Source organism: Micromesistius poutassou (assembly GCF_964030765.1).
Source record: "Micromesistius poutassou genome assembly, chromosome: 10".
Taxonomy (NCBI): Eukaryota; Metazoa; Chordata; class Actinopteri; order Gadiformes; family Gadidae; genus Micromesistius; species Micromesistius poutassou.
Window position 1 is genome coordinate 8228431 of NC_140280.1, and position 21504 is coordinate 8249934.

Sequence of the window (21504 nt, forward strand, 5' to 3'; positions counted from 1 at the left end):
ACATTACTCTGATAGTGTGAACATTACTCTGACACTATGAACATTACTCTGATAGTGTGAACATTACTCTGACAGTGTGAACATTACTCTGATAGTGTGAACATTACTCTGACACTATGAACATTACTCTGATAGTGTGAACATTACTCTGACAGTGTGAACACTACTCTGCCAGTATGAACATTTAGCCATCCAGCATTATGAGGCCCAGTGGAGTGGATTCCCTGGTAAACCAGCGGAGGTCCTGACGTCAGACCAGGAGAATGGTGCTTTAGGAAAGCTCTCCTGTTCTTAAGCCCCAACACAGGCCGCCTGTGAAGGATGAGGAGCGCTGGTTATACTATCCGGCTCGCTCTCAGAGGTTAAGCCCCGGCTTTGAGGAGCCTTTGGAATTCAATCCATGGGTTTGAAAGTGGGTCAGAGTGGCTCAGTGCATAAAACAAGTCGTCACACTTCGTCTACAAGTCTAGTCGTCATGCACTTAGATAAGCACGTTGTGCTGCACCCTGGTCCACTGGGAATAAATCAAACCTTGTTCATATCTCCGATGTATTCTTGTCTCCAATGCAGTAACAACTGTTTATTTATGGGATTATGGTATAAATATACCAATATGTTTTGCTCTTTAACATAGCATGGCCAGTGTATAAAATCACTTTCAGAATCGAGGATAAGATCAAAGATCCATATTTGTGCTTCAAATGAAGTCAAATCTTCAGAAGAATGACTCAACACTGCAACGCAATGTTCCTTTGTGAGACGCAAAGGAACTGAATGACTTTGTTAATGGATGATGGAGTTGATTTTGCTTTCACTGTCAAACCCTCACCCTCTCACCTTGTCCAGGCGATGGGGGCCTGGGTGGAGGGGTGCTAGGAGGAGGAGCTGGCAGAGGTCAGGGCCCTGCTTGGGTTCAGCCGGGGCAAGGTGCTGGAAGATACACACCTGGAGGTGAGTGATGTCCCGCAATTTAGGCTTTGATGAACTTACACAAAAATGAAATTGGTTAGAAAATGAGCAACGATACAGAGATCCTTCTGTTTAATTATTATAATCTTTTTTTAGTGTTAAGAAATTCTAGACAATATTTGACCTTTAGGACTGGCCTATACAATAATAACAGAGCGTCCAGAGCATTCCTGTTGAGTAGCAGGTTCTTCATGTCTCTTTCAGGTGGTCCTGTTGGGGGTTATGGACCAGGCAGTGGAGGTCAGTACCCAGGAATGGGTGGAACAGGCCCCAACGCAGGTACATTCCCTTTGCAAAGGCGTGGTCCCTTAGTGTCTATATGTTACATCTCCAGAAATGTAACCTTTTTTATTCTTTGTTTTTGGAGGGACTGGAACAGCCCTTGGTGGAACTGGTTTCGGACCAGGAGGTGCAGGAGGTGTTGGACCAGGAGGTGCAGGAGGTTTCGGACCAGGAGGTGCAGGAGGTGTTGGACCAGGAGGTGCAGGAGGTTTTGGACCAGGAGGTGCAGGAGGTGTTGGACCAGGAGGTGTTGGACCAGGAGGTGCAGGAGGTTTTGGACCAGGAGGTGCAGGAGGAGTTGGACCAGGAGGTGTTGGACCAGGAGGTGCAGGAGGTTTTGGACCAGGAGGTGCAGGAGGTGTTGGACCAGGAGGTGTTGGACCAGGAGGTGCAGGAGGTTTTGGACCAGGAGGTGCAGGAGGAGTTGGACCAGGTGGAGTTGGACCAGGAGGTGCAGGAGGTGTAGGACCTGGTGGAGCTGGAGGAATCGGTACAATACAATATCTGTCTCTTTGTTTGTATCTAACCTGGGCATTCTCAATGAGAGAATGACAGTACATGTTTTATTTGTTCAGTCCCTGTGATGCCGCAGACAGGTCTCACTGGGGCTGGACCCGGAGGGAAGAGTGGTGGTAAAGCATCCAAACAAGTACCAGGTAAACCTTTTAAAGAGACACAATTTACTCTGATTTAAAGGTAAAAAAAAAACTGGTCAAACAAATGTCACCTTGCATGGTCCTTTTTTTCATACAGGTGTAGGGTTGCCCGGACTTTATCAAGGTGGAATGGTCCCTGGTCTAGGTCAGTCTGAAATCCATCTATATTCTCTTCATTAGTTCACCAGCTAACTTTAGATAGTTGAAGTTGTCGCCCCATATGCCAATTCAAAGATCAGGTAATTGCAAGTGAGTTAATTTTTTATAGTCAAGGACATTAAATAGTTTGTTTTAAAGGTCCAATAGTTACAATTGAAGGGCGATGATGTGAGAGTGATATTGTATACTGCAACCATCCATCAGCTGTTCTTAAGTGAAATGCTCTGGGAGAATATCGGTTGACTGGAGGCCTACCTCTCTGACAAATGTCTGACTCATGGGTTCAGGGAATCCTTCTGTCCTGTCTATCACATTCACACACAGCGAAAGACGGGGAGGCAGAGGGAGGATTTGTTTTTTTGGGAGGTTTATTTTCCATCATTTTCCAAAGATGCGGTAGGTCACATTGGGAGTTGAGCGGAGAGCTCAACTCCCAATGTGACCTACCGCATCTTTGAGTGTTACCAGACACTGATAAGATAAGTCATTCATGTCATAGGTTTCGGAGGCCGTGGTGTTCTCCCTGGTGTGGTCACAGGATCTGGACTTGCACCTCAGACTGGTAAATCCAATCATCAGCCTAGACTAGATCAGCAATAGATTTCATTTTTAATCGATATAAAAAATGTGGATTACCACATCAGTTACTAAATCACTTAATCAGTTTAACTTGACTGGTGACTTGACTATCTTTATTTTATTATTTTATAGTGTCCTGCTGTCACATTTACCAACGCTTAACACTTCCTTTCCACCCTAACATCCAAACCGTTGCTGTGTTCTTTGCAGGGCAAGGAGTGCTGGGCCAGGGGGGCGCTGGGCCGGGGGCCGGAGGTGAGTCCTAACACCACCTCTGTGGTAGTGCAACACCACCTTCCTGGTAGTGTAACACCACCTTCTCCGTAGCGGGACACCAGTAACACCACCTCCCTGTTAGTGCAACACCACCTCTTTGGTAGTTTAACACCACCTCCCTTGTAGTTTAACACCACCTCCCTGGTAGTAACACCACCTCCCTCGTAATGTAACACCACCTCCCTGGTAGTAACACCACCTCCCTGGTAAAAACACCACCCCCTGGTAGTGTGACACCACCTCCGTGGTAGTGTAACACCATCTCCCTGGTAGTGTAACACCACCCCACCTCCGTGGTAGTGTAACACCATCTCCCTGGTAGTGTAACACCACCCCACCTCCGTGGTAGTGTAACACCATCTCCCTGGTAGTGCAACACCACCTCATCAATTGTCCTTCATGTGTCTCTTGCCAGCTGGTCGTGGAGGGTTCAGTAGCCAGCAGATCTCTGGAGTGTTCCGCGGTTATCCTCTCATCACCCCCAAATCAGGTGTGCTGCCACTGAAAATAACCAAACATCATCGTCATCACCACTGAATGTTGAATGTACACTCAATGTATGCATTCTTCTTTTTCAGGGGCGGGTAAATCAAAGAAAGCAGCGAAGTTGGCAGCTAAATATGGTAATCACACAGTTTAATTATAAATCACATAGACCACATAGCCTCCATATCTACATCTACTGAAGTGAGCAGTACACTGCTGTCTATTCTATAGCAGTGTATATTTGAATGCCCTTTGTCTTCATTGAAAGGTGCAGGAGGTGCACTTGGACAAGGAGGTCTTGGAAGAGGTGGTGCTGGGGGACTTCCTGGAGGAGGAGCTGGTAACATACCTGGGTTTGGAGGCGGGGCTGGAACAGGAGCTGGTGGTGTACCTGGACTTGGAGGAGGAGTTGGTGAGCTCCATTCCTTAATCTCAAAACTCATATTAAGACATTTAAACCTTTTCACTTTTTACATTACCTTTTATCTACATTAAATCATATCTGAACTAGAGCGTTTTAGTCATAATAAATGATGCCTTTTTGCGAGACAATTCATCAAGGTAATTTTTGTTTTTGAACTTTTGACCCCTATTAACCTCCTGACCTTGGCAATAACAATAGCATTAAAGGTCAAGTGAACCTCAAAAACATATATGGTACATATCCACCAATCATAATCCCTCTCATCCGCAAATTGCCATTCCCTAGCTTACTTGAGGGTTAGCTAGGGACACGTACATGTATGTATAAAGTCAGGGTGTGTGTGGATGTGTGGAGCTCCGTCTGCTCAGTGGTGGATGTTGATGTACGCGTCCAAGAGAGTGTGACACTTATAGAACACTTATACGTAACGCCACAGTGTGAGGAGCTCCGTCTGCCCAGTGGTGGATGTTGATGTACGCGTCCAAACGAGGCAAACTGTTCTAGGCTTAACACCTAGTGGTTGAACCTTATGCAGTGTACCTTTAAGCATTTTGATAAAAAGGGGAACAGGCTGGGGGATTGTTTTTAAATAGGAAAATGGCATCGCACTTTAAACTACATGAAGTAGTTGTGCGATGTATGTATAAGGTACTCCCCACTTCCTATACATGTAGTAGCTGCTTGCTCAACATGGATTGATATACATTATTATTAGTTTGTAATGAATATGCTACGATTGTACTGGGTAAACTAAAGTTTCGTGGTAATGGCAATGGGTGGCAAAGGATCTAAAAACATTTTTGTTCTACTTTAAATTGCTGCTTTTTTTCAGCTCAGCAGGGTGGTGCAGGTACTGGTGCAGCAGGTGGTCTTGGTGGAGGGAGCCATGGCGGGAGAGTTGGACCTGGGGGTACAGGATTTGGACCTGGTGGAGCTGGCACAGGCTCCAGGGGAACTGGTCCAAGTGGGGCTGGATCTGTTCCTGGTGGGGCTGGGTATGGACCAGGTGGGGCTGGATCTGTTCCTGGTGGGGCTGGGTATGGACCAGGTGGGGCTGGATCTGTTCCTGGTGGGGCTGGGTATGGACCAGGTGGCGCTGGGTACGGACCAGGTGGGGCCGGATCAGTTCCTGGTGGGGCTGGGTATGGACCAGGTGGGGCTGGATCAGTTCCTGGTGGGGCTGGGTATGGACCAGGTGGGGCTGGATCAGTTCCTGGTGGGGCTGGGTATGGACCAGGTGGGGCTGGATCAGTTCCTGGTGGGGCTGGGTATGGACCAGGTGGGGCTGGATCAGTTCCTGGTGGGGCTGGGTATGGACCAGGTGGACTGGGACCTCAAGGTGGAGGAGCAGGGACAGCAGCTGGAGGTAATCATTACTTACACATGTAAAGTTAGAGTTGTGTAATGATTATAATTAAAGTGTTTGGCTCATCAAAGATTTCATTGATTTAATTGCAGGGTATGATGCCAATGCCAAAGCACGTAAATATGGTAAATATAAGTATATCCTAACAACGATGCTGCTATTGCTTTGATAGATCACCATAATAACCTGAAAACATTAAAAAACAAATGCTTTAATTTTCCGGACAGGTATGTTAAGTGGAGCTCTTGGAGGCGGTCTTGGAGCAGGAACAGGTGGAACCGGAACAGGATTTGGACCCAGGGGTGGAGCCGGAACTGGTTCTGCTGGCACTGGAACTGGCCTTGGACCAGGAAGTGTAGGGGCAGGCTATGGACCTGGTCGTGGAGCTGGAGTTGGACCAGGTGGGGCCGGATCGGTTCCTGGTGGGGCTGGGTATGGACCAGGTGGAGCCGGATCAGTGTCTGGTGGGGCTGGGTATGGACCAGGTGGGGCTGGGTCAGTTCCTGGTGGGGCTGGGTATGGACCAGGTGGGGCCGGATCAGTTCCTGGTGGGGCTGGGTATGGACCAGGTGGGGCTGGGTCAGTTCCTGGTGGGGCTGGGTATGGACCAGGTGGGGCCGGATCAGTTCCTGGTGGGGCTGGGTATGGACCAGGTGGCGCTGGGTATGGACCAGGTGGAGGAGCAGGTACAAGAGCTGGAGGTAATTGTGAACCTTAACTACTTTGATTTGTAAGAAGAATCCCGGTTCTGTTTTGGCTGATCATAGATTCAATTCATGTTTCAGGGTATGATGCCAATGCCAAAGCACGTAAATATGGTAAACATATTTATATCCTAACAACACTCTAAATTAAACATTAACTTTTACAGCGAGTTGTAGTAACTACGTTTGTTTTCCAAACAGGCATGTTAAGTGGAGGACTTGGAGGAGGACTAGGAGCAGGAACAGGTGGAGCTGTACCTGGTGGTGCTGGTTATGGACCAGCTGGTGGTGGCACCGGTAGTGGGATCAGACCTGGAGCCGGGGTTGGACCTGGTGGAACCGGAACAGGATATGGACCTGGGGGTGGAGCTGGAACTGGTTCTACTGGCACTGGAACTGGCCTTGGACCAGGAAGTGGAGGGGCAGGCTATGGACCTGGTCGTGGTGCTGGAGTTGGACCAGGTGGGGCCGGATCAGTTGCTGGTGGGGCTGGGTATGGACCAGGTGGGGCCGGATCAGTTCCTGGTGGGGCTGGGTATGGACCAGGTGGGGCCGGATCAGTTCCTGGTGGGACTGGGTATGGACCAGGTGGCGCTGGGTATGGACCAGGAGGAGGAGCAGGTTCAAGAGCTGGAGGTAATTGTGAACCTAAACTACTTTGATTTGTAAGAAGAATCTTGGTTCTGTTGTAGAATAATGTTTTGGCTGATCATAGATTCAATTCATGTTTCAGGGTATGATGCCAATGCCAAAGCCCGTAAATATGGTAAACACATTTACATAATAACAACACTCTAAATTAAAGGTGACATATTATACCACCAGGTGTGAGTGGGATTAGCCGTTACATGCCGTTTTGAAAATCTGCCTCTTCTGACATCATAGGTGGGCGTGTCCACCTAGATGTATGACGGTTCGATGGGCAACGTTTGCTACAGTCCACTGGGTAGGCTGGTAGACTGATCTATCCAGCATACATCTAGATGGACACGCCCACTTGTGATGTCAGAAGTTGCCGATTTCTAAAACGGCTTCTAGCGGCTAATCACACTCGCACCTGGTGGTATAATATGTCACTTTGAAACTTTACCTTTTACAGCGAGTTGTAGTAACTACATTTGTTTTCCAAACAGGCATGTTAAGTGGAGGACTTGGAGGAGGACTAGGAGCAGGAACAGGTGGAGCTGTACCTGGTGGTGCTGGTTATGGACCAGCTGGTGGTGGCACCGGTAGTGGGATCAGACCTGGAGCCGGGGTTGGACCTGGTGGAACCGGAACAGGATTTGGACCTGGGGGTGGAGCTGGAACTGGTTCTACTGGCACTGGAACTGGCCTTGGACCAGGAAGTGGAGGGGCAGGCTATGGACCTGGTCGTGGTGCTGGAGTTGGACCAGGTGGGGCCGGATCAGTTCCTGGTGGGGCTGGGTATGGACCAGGTGGGGCCGGGTCAGTTCCTGGTGGGGCTGGGTATGGACCAGGTGGGGCCGGGTCAGTTGCTGGTGGGGCTGGGTATGGACCAGGTGGGGCCGGATCAGTTCCTGGTGGGGCTGGGTATGGACCAGGTGGGGCCGGATCAGTTCCTGGTGGGGCTGGGTATGGACCAGGTGGGGCCGGATCAGTTCCTGGTGGGGCTGGGTATGGACCAGGTGGGGCTGGGTCAGTTCCTGGTGGGGCTGGGTATGGACCAGGTGGGGCCGGATCAGTTCCTGGTGGGGCTGGGTATGGACCAGGTGGCGCTGGGTATGGACCAGGAGGAGGAGCAGGTTCAAGAGCTGGAGGTAATTGTGAACCTTAACTACTTTGATTTGTAAGAAGAATCCCGGTTCTGTTTTGGCTGATCATAGATTCAATTCATGTTTCAGGGTATGATGCCAATGCCAAAGCACGTAAATATGGTAAACATATTTATATCCTAACAACACTCTAAATTAAACATTAACTTTTACAGCGAGTTGTAGTAACTACGTTTGTTTTCCAAACAGGCATGTTAAGTGGAGGACTTGGAGGAGGACTAGGAGCAGGAACAGGTGGAGCTGTACCTGGTGGTGCTGGTTATGGACCAGCTGGTGGTGGCACCGGTAGTGGGATCAGACCTGGAGCCGGGGTTGGACCTGGTGGAACCGGAACAGGATTTGGACCCGGGGGTGGAGCTGGAACTGGTTCTACTGGCACTGGAACTGGCCTTGGACCAGGAAGTGGAGGGGCAGGCTATGGACCTGGTCGTGGTGCTGGAGTTGGACCAGGTGGGGCCGGATCAGTTCCTGGTGGGGCTGGGTATGGACCAGGTGGGGCCGGATCAGTTCCTGGTGGAGCTGGGTATGGACCAGGTGGGGCCGGATCAGTTCCTGGTGGAGCTGGGTATGGACCAGGTGGGGCTGGATCAGTTCCTGGTGGGGCTGGGTATGGACCAGGTGGGGCCGGGTCAGTTCCTGGTGGGGCTGGGTATGGACCAGGTGGGGCTGGATCAGTTCCTGGTGGGGCTGGGTATGGACCAGGTGGGGCCGGATCGGTTCCTGGTGGGGCTGGGTATGGACCAGGTGGGGCCGGATCAGTTCCTGGTGGGGCTGGGTTTGGACCAGGTGGGGCCGGGTATGGACCAGGTGGAGTGGGATCTCAAAGTGGAGGAGCAGGGACAGCAGCTGGAGGTAACTATGAACCTGAATATCCTTAAATCAAGTTTTTACAAGTTAATTATGTAATGAACGAGTACAACTTTTGATGCAAGGATTTAAAGCAAAAATATGAAAATATGTGGCTGATCACAATCTTATTCATATTACAGGGTATGATGCCAATGCCAAAGCACGCAAATATGGTAAATTTAAGTAATGATAACAGAGTTGGACAAATATGTAATATTGTTGTGGGATTGTCCTTCTAACTTAAGAAGATCATAAATCAATGGTTTTGTAACAGGTATGTTAAGTGGAGGACTTGGAGGAGGACTAGGAGCAGGAACAGGTGGAGCTGGACCTGGTGGTGCTGGTTATGGACCAGCTGGTGGTGGCACCGGTAGTGGGATCAGACCTGGAGCCGGGGTTGGACCTGGTGGAATCGGAACAGGATATGGACCTGTGGGTGGAGCTGGAGTTGGACCAGGTGGGGCCGGATCAGTTGCTGGTGGGGCTGGATATGGACCAGGTGGGGTCGGATCAGTTCCTGGTGGGGCTGGGTATGGACCAGGTGGGGCCGGGTCAGTTGCTGGTGGGGCTGGGTATGGACCAGGTGGGGCCGGATCTGTTCCTGGTGGGGCTGGGTATGGACCAGGTGGGGCTGGATCAGTTCCTGGTGGGGCTGGGTATGGACCAGGTGGGGCCGGATCAGTTCCTGGTGGGGCTGGGTATGGACCAGGTGGGGCCGGATCAGTTCCTGGTGGGGCTGGGTATGGGCCAGGTGGCGCTGGGTATGGACCAGGAGCAGGAGCAGGTACAAGAGCTGGAGGTAATTGTGAACCTAAACTACTTTGAATTGTAAGAAGTTGGTTCTGTTGTAGAATAATGTTTTGGCTGATCATAGATTCAATTCATATTTCAGGGTATGATGCCAATGCCAAAGCACGTAAATATGGTAAATATAAGTATATCATAACAACAATGTTCATGTTGCTTTGATAGATCACCATAATAACCAGAAAACATTTTAAAAAATAGTTTAATTTTCCAAATAGGTATGTTAAGTGGAGCTCTTGGAGGCGGTCTTGGAGCAGGAACAGGTGGTACCGGAACAAGATATGGACCCGGGGGTGGAGCCGGAACTGGTTTTGCTGGCACTGGAACTGGCCTTGTACCAGGAAGTGGAGGAGCAGGCTATGGACCTGGTCGTGGAGCTGGAGTTGGACCAGGTGGGGCCGGATCAGTTCCTGGTGGGGCTGGGTATGGACCAGGTGGTGCCGGATCAGTTCCTGGTGGGGCTGGGTATGGACCAGGTGGTGCCGGATCAGTTCCTGGTGGGGCTGGGTATGGACCAGGTGGGGCCGGATCAGTTCCTGGTGGCGCTGGGTATGGACCAGGTGGGGCCGGATCAGTTCCTGGTGGGGCTGGGTATGGACCAGGTGGAGCTAGTACTGGATATGGACCTGGAGCCGGCTTCGGACCGGGGGCTGGCTATGGACCTGGGACTGGCTATGGAACCCAGGCTGGAGTGGGACCTGGTTATGGCCCTGGCAGTGGAGTTGCACAAGGCTACGGCCCAGGGGCCGGTTATGGTGGTGTGATAGGAGGAGCAGTAAGACCAGGGTCTGGACATGGACCTGGTAATTACAATCAAATATCTATATATGGTAGTTACATTTTTTCTTGACTACACTTTTTGCTGGATAATTCAGCTTTCGGCATTTCTCCACAGGTTTTGGACCTGGATCAAAAGCTTCTAAATATGGTACGAGTAAGATCCTTGTTTTGACCAGATAGTTGATGGAAAGCCATCAGATCCTGCTGAAGTGCTAATGATCACGATCTGACCTTGCTGCAGGCCAGGGTGTAGCTGGTGCCGGAGGCGTGCTTGGGGGCGGTGCGGGTCGTGGCGGTGAGTTGAAGTTGTCCTTTAAATTATACTATACTCTTTTGAAATCCTTCCAAACTGGGATGAAGCTTATTTTCTTATTTCCTCAGGGAAGCTCTTTCCTGGTTAGTACAATGTTATCAGACCAGACATTAAATCTAAGACGTGGGATCACCAGAAAGCAGGGAAACAACATTACGACTAGCCAGTTGAAAGCCTCATTATGGACAACAAGGCTATTTCTGTAACCCCTCAAACTGTGTGCTTCATGGCTTTATGCAGTAGTGGAGTGATCTAGGGTACAGGAAGGGAAAATTAAACAATCCAGGTCAGGGATGGGCAACTGGCGGCCCGCATCCTCACTCAGTGAGGCCCGCAGATAATTTAAGATTTTTTTTTTACAGAAAACTTGATCAACAAAAAACATTTCAGTAAAAAAAAAGCAGAGGATCTGTTCATAGAATTCAAAGGCAAACCCATGTGTCTAGTTTGCTTAGAAACAATATCAGTCATGAACTTAAGTCGCCACTACTACAACTGCACTGAATATAATGCTAGTTGTTACACTTAATGTTGGGCCACTGTTTTTCAGTTTTGTGCCATCATTGAATGATAATGTATGTGAGCCCTTTGCACTGAAAAAAATAAGAATCACTCATGTGGCTGTTGTGGTTCCTTTTAAAACAAAATTGTGTTTGTTGTTTAACAAGAGTATAGACATATTAAAAATGCATTTGAGCATGGAAAATATGAAATTAATGTATGTTGGTTCAATTAACATACCTACATAGGCTATGAATCGGAATGAATTTTTAGATAGTGGCCATCCCCAAAATGCACCAGAATACAGGAAATCACATCTACCAAATTCAAATTTTCGGGAGCGGCAGCTTGTCTACTTTACTTTTAATATCTACATGTGTAACTTCTTTTCAATTGTGATCTTCAGGCTATGGTCAAGGTGTTGGATCTAAAGCTGCTAAATATGGTGAGAATGAATGTTGGCTACAATTACAAATGTGTTTTTCCATGATTCTGATTTAAGTGTAACCGGGAGCTTGTGTTGTACCAAGAAGGTTCTAATGTAATTTAGACTGTGCCCCCTTTATACTACAGGACAACAAGGTGGAGTTGGTGGTGGGGCTGGAACTGGAGTAACTGGTACTGGCCTTGGTACTGGTACTGGTCTTGGTACTGGAGTAACTGGTACTGGCCTCGGTACTGGTACTGGTACTGGAGTAACTGGTACTGGCCTCGGTACTGGTACTGGAGCCACTGGTACTGGAGCAACTGGTACTGGTCTTGGTTCTGGTACTGGTCTTGGTACTGGAGCAACTGGTACTGGTCTTGGTTCTGGTACTGGTCTTGGTACTGGAGCAACTGGTACAGGTCTTGGTACTAGTACTGGTCTTGGTACTGGAGCAACTGGTACTGGTCTTGGTACTGGAGCAACTGGTACTGGTCTTGGTACTGGTACGGGGACAGCTGGACCTGGTACCGGAACTGGTTCTGGTATTGCTACTGGTACAGGAGCAACTGGTACGGGAGCGACTGGCACTGGTCCAGGAGTGGCTGGTACTGGCCTTGGTACAGGATCACGCGTAGGGACGGGTAAGCTAAGCTTCAATCAACAGATTCTGAATAGAAAGTAGGACAGATGAGGGACTGCAGCTACCTAACTACGTATTGTGGATGTGTTTTGTCGGAATGTGTCTGAGAAGGAGGAGGACTAGGTGCTGTAGGACTCACCCCCGCCCCTGACACAGAAGAAGGTGCTACAGGCTCAGCAAGGGGAGGAGGTATGGGACAAGGAGTGAGCATGTGCACCATCATCGGCTGATACACATAGTGTATTTTAAGAACATAGTACGTCTGCCTACAGCTCAAACATAATTTGGTAGTGTTATGAATGAGTGGTAGTTTCAGTGATATGTTGGTGGTGTATTGAATAAGAGGTAGATGGAGTGTTATGTTGGTGGTGTGTTAAATATCAGGTGGTTGGAGTGTTATGTTGGAGGTGTATTGAATAAGAAGTGGTTGGAGAGTTGTGTTGGTGGTGTATTGAATAAGGTAGTTTAAGTGATATGATGGAAGTGTATTGAATAATGGGTTGGAGGTGGTTGGAGTGTTATTCCTTTTGAACTTCTTTGCCGGTTTGGTCTTCTGCTTGTTTTGGATGCCAGGTACGGGAGCTGGACAGGATGGCATAGAGGGTAAGGAGCCAGGAGACAGCCTTGATCTTGATGTTTTAGAGGGCTCTGGAGTCTCCGGAGGTGAGGAGATGTGGGGATGTTGGAGGTGGTTTTGTCAGAAACGTATGTGGACATTTATATGGAGTCTTTTATAGCAATGAATTACCAACATTCAAGGGGAGATTGAGAACATAGGTTGCAGATGACACTTTACAAACATTTCAATGAAGTTAATGGACTAAATATATTTTTTACTACTTAAATGCATCTATTAAGTGTGTGAAGCCTAATGCTTGCTGGATGTTGAATAGTTGGTGTTGAGAGGGAACAGATTCTTCCTCTGGTGTTTATAGATGGCACTGGTCTCACTGGGCTGGGATTAGGTTCTGATGGAGATGGCCTGACAGCAACAGGAATCCCCATCCTTGGCGCAAAACCAGGTATTGACCATGATCCGAACCATATGTATTGCCTACAGGAAATACTTAATTACTGTAATGTACAATACATCTTTCGTCTCTTTGCTGTTTTGTTGATTTTGTTGTGTCTTGGTGAAATTCACAACCATTGATTCTTTTTTTTGTCGTTTCATAACCATCATCTCTTGGTGGAACCAATGTTCCAGGTAATTATGTTTTACTTTATATCCATATGTTGACCAGCTTATTTGTGTTCAGGGATTGACTTCCACTTGACTGTACCTCCTGCAGTCCTATTCTTTAAGAAAAGGTTCTGCTTCCTTCTCTGATCTAAGGTGGTGCAGGTCTGCCCTCTGCTGGTTAGAGATTTTGAATGGTTGTTATTAACACTTAATATGCAGACTGGAAGCCATTGAACTAATTAATACTACACTCATTTTAAAACCTTTGTTAGCAGGTGCTGGTAGAAATGCCACAGGAGGAACTCTGCCTAAAGCCAAACCAGTTAAACCCCCAGGTGACCAAAACTGTTTGACCAGCATTTCATTAAGAACAGCATTGTTTATTGGTTTATTCTATTTTACATGGCGAAATGTTCAAAAATTCACAATAATGAAAAGTAGACTTTTACAAAACCTCAAAATAACTTCGGAGGAATAAACATGTACAGATTCAGATCGTCCGAATTGGATGCAGTATTGTTTTGTAATGTTATCACCACAAACTAGATAGTTGATATCTTAAGGGCATATGCATGTCAACTCCCAATACAGGCCCACAAATTCACATCACAACCAGAATTAAGAGTAGAATTCAGCCCTTACATTGTGTTGTTTACCTGCTGGTCCGCAGTTATCCTCAGAGGAGACACACCAGGCGAGGGGGACGGGGAAGGGGGAGAAGACGGTGAATTTCTTGCCACTCCAGCTACATCTACTGGAGGGTCACTGGGAGGACAAGGAGGAGGTCTCGTGGGAGGTCCAACAGGAGGATCAGCAGCAAAACCCACCCAAGGTGCCTGTTTCGACATGTGATCCTGAAATTGAACTGTACTGGAGGGGATATTGAGCCATGGGATGAGATACAAGTCTAGTGATCATCTTAGTTAATGACTGCTGTTCTCCATTTCCAATAATGTTTTTCCTCTAGTCTATGGTCCTGACGGGGCTGCTGTCGGTGGTGTCGGGGGCACTGGTGTTGGAGCCACTGGTGCTGGTGGTGTTGGAGGCACTGGTGCTGGTGGTGTTGGAGGCACTGGTGTAGGAGCCACTGGTGCGGGTGCTGTCGGAGGCACTGGTGTTGGAGCCACTGGTGCTGGTGGTGTCGGAGGCACTGGTGTTGGAGTCACTGGTACTGGAGGTGTCGGAGGCACTGGTGTTGCTGGTGTCGGAGGAACTGGTGTTGGAGCCACTGGTACTGGTGGTGTCGGAGGCACTGGTGTGGGTGGAGTCGGAGGCACTGGTGTGGGTGGAGGTGCAGGAACCTCTAAACCTGGAAAAAGTAAGATTTAGTATAAGTATAGAAGTTTATATTCTATAATACAGAATACAATGATATACATTTATATATATATATATATATATATATATACATAAACACAGAAGTAACACCCATTCTTCTGCGCGTTTGTCTTACAGGCTATGGAACAGGTGGAGGTATGTTCATCTATTCCAACCCTAACCCCCACCTTCCCTTTCACCTATGTCAAACCTGTTAACAAACCAATTTCATAATTCTAATGTGTAAAATGGTGATATTAGCAGCACTAAAAGATTAAACCATTAAAACATAATTTCATTGTCACTATGAGTAATAATAATGAATAGAACACATATGAGGTTGGTTTATTGTCATTTTTTAAATATAATGTTGTACCAGCATGCATTTCAGAATATTTCAGAATATACTTGTCTGGTTTTCGAAGGTGCACGTTATCCCACTGGAGCTGGAGTAGGACAGGGAACAGGGAAGACGGGAAAAGGTACAATTCACGTTATCAACATCAGCTTTTCTTTATTCATTATTGCCACATGTTATAGTCACTATCTCCTTTGGATTCTAAAACACGGAAACCCATACTGTGTGGATGGTGAGGCACCAGAATCGCTTGGATCTTCTATCTTTATATTTAAACAGGATATGGGAACCTCGGAGCAGGTGGAGTCCGGCCTGGAGGGTACGGGACCGGCCCTGGAGGGTACGGGACCGGCCCTGGAGGGTACGGCACCGGCCCTGGAGGGTACGGGACCGGCCCTGGAGGGTACGGGACCGGCCCTGGAGGGTACGGCACCGGCCCTGGAGGGTACGGGACCGGCCCTGGAGGGTTCGGGCCCGGCCCTGGAGGGTACGGGACCGGCCCTGGAGGGTACGGGACCGGCCCTGGGGGGTACGGGACCGGCCCTGGGGGGTACGGGACCGGCCCTGGAGGGTACGGGACTGGCCCTGGAGGGTATGGGACCGGGTCCAGTGGCAGAGCTCCTGAAGGAGCAGGCAGCCTTGGGTCTGGGGGAACAGGGACTGGACCAGGAGGTTACGGTACTGGACTAGGTCCTGGAGGTGAATATGCCCCTTTGAATGCAAAAGAGCAGCTCATCATTTGGAAACCTTTGGAAAGCCTTTGTTGATTTTCCTCATTCTGCTTCTGAAGGCTCCGGATATGCCGCTCCAGGCGGAGGAGCTGCTTCTGGCTCCAGGAAACCTCTCAAAAGTAGGTGGACGGCACCTTACAGTAGAAGGTATGCTATTTTTGCCGTTTGACATCCAAATTCAAGAAATAAATGCTTTTTCTTCAGCTTATGGGGCAGCCGCTGGTGGTGCTGGATCCAGACCAGCTGGTGCCGGGGCAGGTGGCTTCGGACCTGGTGGTGCTGGATTTGGACCCGGTGGTGTCGGAACCAGACCAGGTGTTGCTGGTACTGGACCTGGTAGTGTTGGGACTGCAGCAGGAGGTTTTGGACCAGGTGGCTATGGGCCAGGGGGGGTTGGGACTGGATCCGGGACTGGAAGTTATGGACCTGGATCCACTGGACAAGGTGGATACGGCCCGGGGGGTGCTGGTGTTGGACCCCAAGGTGCTGCAACTGGCGGTTTTGGCCCTGGCGGAGCAGGTGCAGGACCAGGCGGCTATGGTCCTGGTGGGATCAGCATGGGGCCTGGAGGCTACCCTGTCGGTGGTCAAGGATACGGGAAACGGAAGCCATTCAAATCAAGTGAGTTCAAGATTTTATGACATCACTTACTTATTTGTTATTTTAAATACGTCAAAAGTTTGCACATACCCTCATATTATATTATCAAGACCAGATGATCTGCCTTTCCTGGCATCGGCGCATAGTGCTTCCTGAAAGGGGTAACCATTATATTCTAAATGTGTATCCTTTTTCCTAATGGTTACAGACAAATATGGGTCTGGTAATGTAGGACCAGGTGGTGCTGGACAAGGAGGTGCTGGCTTTGGACTAGGAGGTGCTGGAACCGGACCAGGCCGCTTTGGACCTGGTGGTGCACAAACCGGACCAGGCAGCTTTGGACCTGGTGGTGCAGGAACCGGACCAGGCAGCTTTGGACCTGGTGGTGCAGGAACCGGACCAGGCAGCTTTGGACCTGGTGGTGCAGGAACCGGACCAGGCAGCTTTGGACCTGGTGGTGCACAAACCGGACCAGGCAGCTTTGGACCTGGTGGTGCAGGAACCGGACCAGGCAGCTTTGGACCTGGTGGTGCTGGTACCGGGGCAGGTGGTGCTGGACAAGGAGGTGCTGGCTTTGGACCAGGTGTTGCTGGACAAGGAGGCGCTGGCTTTGGACCAGGAGGTGCTGGAACAGGGTCAGGCGGCTTTGGACCTGGCGGTGCTGGTGCCGGGACAGGTGGCTTCAGACCAGGTGGTGCTGGAACTGGCACAGGTGGCTTTGGACCAGGTGGTGCTGGGACCGGAGTTGGTGCTGGTACCGGGACAGGAGGTGCTGGCCTTGGACCTGGTAGTGCAGGTACCGGAGGTGGTGCTGGCACTGGGACAGGAGGTGCTGGCCTTGGACCTGGTGGTGCTGGACGAGGAGGTACTGGCTTCGGTCCTGGTGGTGCTGGGACAGGAGGGGCTAGTTTTGGACCCGGCAGCACTCAAGGACTCGGACCAAGAAAACCATCTAAATCAGGCTAGTACTCATCATTGTTGTAAGTGAGATTCAAAGAGATGTCAACCAGTGTAGTCAGAAGGATGTGGAAGAGGAGTTTTATTTGTCTTATTGTCTCCTGACAGGTTACGGATCCTCATCTCTGGGTGGAACCGGCTATGGGCCAGGTAAGGGTTTGTGTTCTTAATAAATCTGTAAAATGTTGACTAATCTTCTAATACACCTCTGAATGTATGGCCAACTCAGATAGGAACATCAACCCTCCGTCTTCAGCCAAACACCAACATCGGAACACCCATTGGTGGTTTTGGGCTGGTGGTGGATAAATGTTGAACAAGATCAGTGTGGGCCAATTTCCGCTACCATTGTATAGTTGATTGTTGGTGTTTGTTTGGCCCTTGTGCAAACACCTTTACAAATGATGAGTCAAAGTCATGGTATAAGAGTTCAGCCAAAGGGGTTCAGATACTAACCTTCATGTACCTATGTTCGTTGGAGGCGGGGCAGGTGCTAACACTGGGGGGGTCGGTTATGGTCCTGGAGGAGTCGGACCAGGTGGGTACCGCCCTGCAGGAACTGGCACTGGAAGTTATGGGACCGTAGGTGCTGGACAAGGCAGATATGGACCAGCAGGTGGGGCTGGTGGATTTGGCCCTGGTGGACAGGGACTAGGAACAAGAAAAGCCCCTAAATCGGGTTACGGTTCCTCATCTGGTGGAACAGGCTTTGGACCAGGTAACACCATCCACTGTATTGACCTTAAAACAGCAACAGTTCAACAGATCTGTTTAATACATCTGTTCATCGGTTTACATTTTCCTCACCATGTCCAGCAGGTGGTGCCATTGGAGGTTTTCCCAGTGCAGGAACAGCAGGTGGAGTGGGAGGAGGTGCAGGAGGTAATCTAGGTAAGTTCTGGTTCTCTAATGCAAGCCCAGTCTCATTATTAACCCTCAGCCCTGACTGAGACTGAGGCCTTACAGACATGAGGACAACATTCTCCTCAGAAGCAATGGCTTATTATTTGGGGGGAAGCCAATGTTATGTTAGTATGTATTGTGGACAAGTTTCCCTTGGTGAATCTGTCGAGGAGAAGATTCACTAAAAGGGTCCATAAAAAGATCACAGCAGACTCAGAGCCCTCATTGACTTTCCTTGAGCCTGAAGAAGCAGATTTGTGTGTACCAGCCGCATGTCTTTACACGTATTTATTATTTTAAAGGATTTCTTGGTGGAGCTGGCTACAGACCAGGTGAGAGGCTCCAAACATATGCAATAAGTTAACTTATAACCTGGGAACAGTGATATGTGTTCCTTTCAAAAGACCCCCATGTTAAACATCAAGAGTACACAACATTATCTGTGTTTTGTGTTTGTGGCTCCATATGGGTTTTTCAAGTGTTTGTTTCTACACTCTATCACAGGGGTTCTCAAACACTTGGCGAGCATTGTCCACCGGGCCGCAGAGATTTAGAAATAAAGCCTATCAGAAATTATTATTCTTTTCTGATAGGCAAAAAAATATTAATGTTAAAAATGTTCACACAGTATATCACAGTTGTGTTTCTGGACTGTTAGACTGTTACTTTCTATTAATAAAACTGTGTTTTTATTATTAATAATGGTCCTACAGTATCTGTGGTCATTAGATTAGGTTAGGCAGGCATATAATGGTTTGAGTCCTGGTCGCTGCATTAGTGACCCCTACTGGTTGGTCACGGCGCCTGCACCAAAAATATTTCAAATATGCATACCGGGCCTCAGTAATAAAAAGGTTGAGGAACCCCGCTCTAACACTCCTATGTGTTCAGGTGGTGGAGCAGGAGGAGTAGGTGGAGCAGGAGGTGCTGGCCAGGCAGCAGGAGGAGTAGGTGGAGGCCAAGGCGTATTACCAGGTCAGTTTGCAGTATAAATTGATTGTTTCAACACTGCATCCCATTAGTCTTCCTAGTTCCTCAAAAATCAAACATATAATGCTGTAGTTATGTAATGTAATACATGCATATTTCCAACAGGGGGCGTTGGTCCTGGAAGTGGGGGCGTGATTCATGGGAATTATCCAGGTTGGCTGTCTTTCCACACACACACACACACACACACACACACACACACACACACACACACACACACACACACACACACACACACACACACAGGAATGTAGATAAAACAAGGCCTTTTAGGTAATTGTTGGTCTTGGCCAGAGTTCATGCAATATAACAGCATTGTTGATGTGGCACTGAGGATGAGGAATGGTTGTTTATTGTTACTAAACTGCTCCTTCTCTTTCCTCTCATTATTCTCAAGGATATGCCTTGGCTGGACAAAAGAGTAAGACAACTTTCTGTGATCTTTAGCAAACGTTCAACACAACATACAAATAAATATACGAAAAAGGTATCTAAATACCTCTTCCCAATCATTGAGGTAAATTCCTTCCCTGTATTGTGTTTCCTCAGCCAAAGCACAGAAGGCGGCCAAGTATGCAGCCATGCAGGCCTTCCTGGGCTCCGGGGGCTACAGAGGTAACTGGTGGTGCCTCCTCTTCATCTAGATAGATACTTCCTACTACCTCAGGCCCAATGTGGTCACAAAACACTTTCACACTAATCAGAGCGATGCATTTTTCAACATTGTAGAACTCTACTACAAACTATATCTCTGTTGTATTATACATTATCTGTTGTGCTGAGACTTTTTAAGAACTGTTCATCTGTGGCCTGTTGACATATGGAGTGCCACCAGTGATTTCTCTTCTGGGTCCTCAGGAGTTGGATGCCAGGGTAAATACTGTGGCCGGAGGAGGAAGTGAGAGCTAAAGGAAGGACTTCCTCTGGACAGTGGTGCTATGCTATGATGTCCGAAAGTACCTAAGTACAGAAGAAACTATCAGTTTCATTTACATCCACTGTTAATTCAAGTCAAACACATTATTCATTTAGTATCTGTTGATGGAAGTATGCCAAAGTGTTCTAATGTATTTTCCAGATTTTTTTTAATGTTAATTATATAGTTATAATTAGCTGATCAACTGTATCATTAATCCTGCAAGGAAACATTGAGGTAGACTAATTCCTCCAGGCAATATGCACTGTTTTGCGTGGCTAGCATTGCTGTGTTAATTGTGTTAAACTATCATTGTTAGGAGATGGCAGAGAAAGAGCTGAGCATTGTGTTTGTGTGTGTGTGTGTGTGTGTGTGTGTGTGTGTGTGTGTGTGTGTGTGTGTGTGTGTGTGTGTGTGTGTGTGTGTGTGTGTGTTGCTTAGACTTGTGACCATTCTGATCCCTAAAACCATCCATTACTTATTCTGCGTGATAGACCCACTGATATATACATGTGTGTGTTGATTCTATTCTAACCAGTACTAAAGATAAATTTAAAAGTAAGACAATAAGAGACAACGATATGTAATTGGCATGTCTTTTGTTTTACTTTCCCAAAATGTCCAATAGTAGCCATGATGTGATTCACCATTTCACAGCAAAGTCTCTCATTTCTCTGTTTCTACAAACTTCCCCACTGAGTGAAACAAACACATCATGACAACAGCCTTTGAAGCTCATGGGGAACATTTGGCAGGCAAGCCTTGGAGACAGAGGGCCTTTACGTTGTCTCAACGTCAACTTGGTCATTCTTTGTTTAACAGGCATGCGCTTGCTATGAATGCTATGAAAGGATTTCATCTGCTGTAAATTTGTTTTTATTAATGTTCTTTGTTCATGAAGTCAACATTTAAAACATGTATTTGTGTGTTAATGCAATTTAACTTTATCAATCTAAAGAAAAGTGTGATATTGGTTGTTAATTGTGTTCTAATATGAATTTATACTGAGAAATGCAATGAAGTGTAAAGCTGAACTTGTTAATACCATTTAGACCAAATGTTGTGTCCTTGACAGCAAATGTTTTGTATCTGTTTGTGAAGATAATGCTTCAGTTTTTCTGACATTTTAAAAATAAAAATGGAAAAAGAAATGGTTTATTCAGACTGTTGTACCCAGCAGGGAGGTTGATGATTTAAAGTCTACCCACTCCTGTCACCAGTGACCTACAAGTTTGAGTTGCGTTTGGGGTTCAGGTCAGCTTGTAATAGGAGTTCATCTGGCTCACATAACGCCCGTTCAACGCTACACCACCCCTTCCGTAGCAGTAGGGGCTATTCATAGCTTAGGACTCCTTTTGGAAAGTGTATCAATAACTCTTTAACAAGTTCCTTTGGGAACATTGCATTGGGAGGAATGGATGCCTTCCTTTCTCGGGGTACAGTGGGACTGTCTGCAGCTCAGAGCGGGGTTGACAGGTTAAGGGTGAATCCTCACCGAGAGTGACCAGGCATCTACAGGAACATGTCTTGAGTCATCA

The 21504-nt window shown here is 47.9% G+C and overlaps 2 protein-coding genes, 1 long non-coding RNA gene and 2 pseudogenes across 5 annotated transcripts in view; all 5 read left to right on the top strand.

Moving 5' to 3' along the window:
* LOC311353920 overlaps nucleotides 1-8994 on the top strand; it is a 14001-nt pseudogene extending 5007 nt beyond the window's left edge. Inside the window, exons 3-17 of the transcript XR_014684163.1 lie at nucleotides 847-951; nucleotides 1174-1248; nucleotides 1337-1741; nucleotides 1827-1907; nucleotides 2005-2052; nucleotides 2566-2628; nucleotides 2856-2900; nucleotides 3337-3411; nucleotides 3500-3544; nucleotides 3676-3819; nucleotides 4664-4728; nucleotides 5464-5850; nucleotides 8481-8546; nucleotides 8684-8716; nucleotides 8818-8994. The product of XR_014684163.1 is annotated as an uncharacterized misc_RNA (transcript). The remainder of the gene's footprint in view (nucleotides 1-846; nucleotides 952-1173; nucleotides 1249-1336; nucleotides 1742-1826; nucleotides 1908-2004; nucleotides 2053-2565; nucleotides 2629-2855; nucleotides 2901-3336; nucleotides 3412-3499; nucleotides 3545-3675; nucleotides 3820-4663; nucleotides 4729-5463; nucleotides 5851-8480; nucleotides 8547-8683; nucleotides 8717-8817) is intronic.
* On the top strand, nucleotides 5974-7770 carry LOC311353774 (uncharacterized protein; the record flags this gene model as incomplete). Its single annotated transcript, XM_084473599.1, has 5 exons — nucleotides 5974-5983; nucleotides 6406-6537; nucleotides 6635-6667; nucleotides 7035-7536; nucleotides 7764-7770. The coding sequence occupies 5 exons, from the start codon at nucleotides 5974-5976 to the stop codon at nucleotides 7768-7770; spliced, it is 684 nt and encodes a 227-aa protein (XP_084329725.1).
* Nucleotides 8890-10424, top strand: LOC311353921 (uncharacterized protein; the record flags this gene model as incomplete). The annotated part of the gene is made up of 4 exons (XM_084473714.1): nucleotides 8890-9115; nucleotides 9579-10153; nucleotides 10246-10278; nucleotides 10372-10424. The coding sequence occupies 2 exons, from the start codon at nucleotides 8890-8892 to the stop codon at nucleotides 10112-10114; spliced, it is 762 nt and encodes a 253-aa protein (XP_084329840.1). The 3' UTR covers nucleotides 10115-10153; nucleotides 10246-10278; nucleotides 10372-10424.
* A 4727-nt stretch (nucleotides 10425-15151) lies between these two features.
* LOC311353923 lies at nucleotides 15152-17846 on the top strand (annotated as a pseudogene). Its single transcript, XR_014684164.1, has 6 exons — nucleotides 15152-15568; nucleotides 15660-15719; nucleotides 15805-16221; nucleotides 16475-17161; nucleotides 17266-17307; nucleotides 17639-17846. The product of XR_014684164.1 is annotated as an uncharacterized misc_RNA (transcript).
* Nucleotides 17847-18941: 1095 nt separating this feature from the next.
* On the top strand, nucleotides 18942-21079 carry LOC311354729. Its single transcript, XR_014637300.1, has 5 exons — nucleotides 18942-19035; nucleotides 19156-19203; nucleotides 19448-19471; nucleotides 19600-19665; nucleotides 19909-21079. It is a non-coding gene; the product is annotated as an uncharacterized lncRNA (long non-coding RNA).
* The last annotated feature ends 425 nt before the right edge of the window (nucleotides 21080-21504 follow it).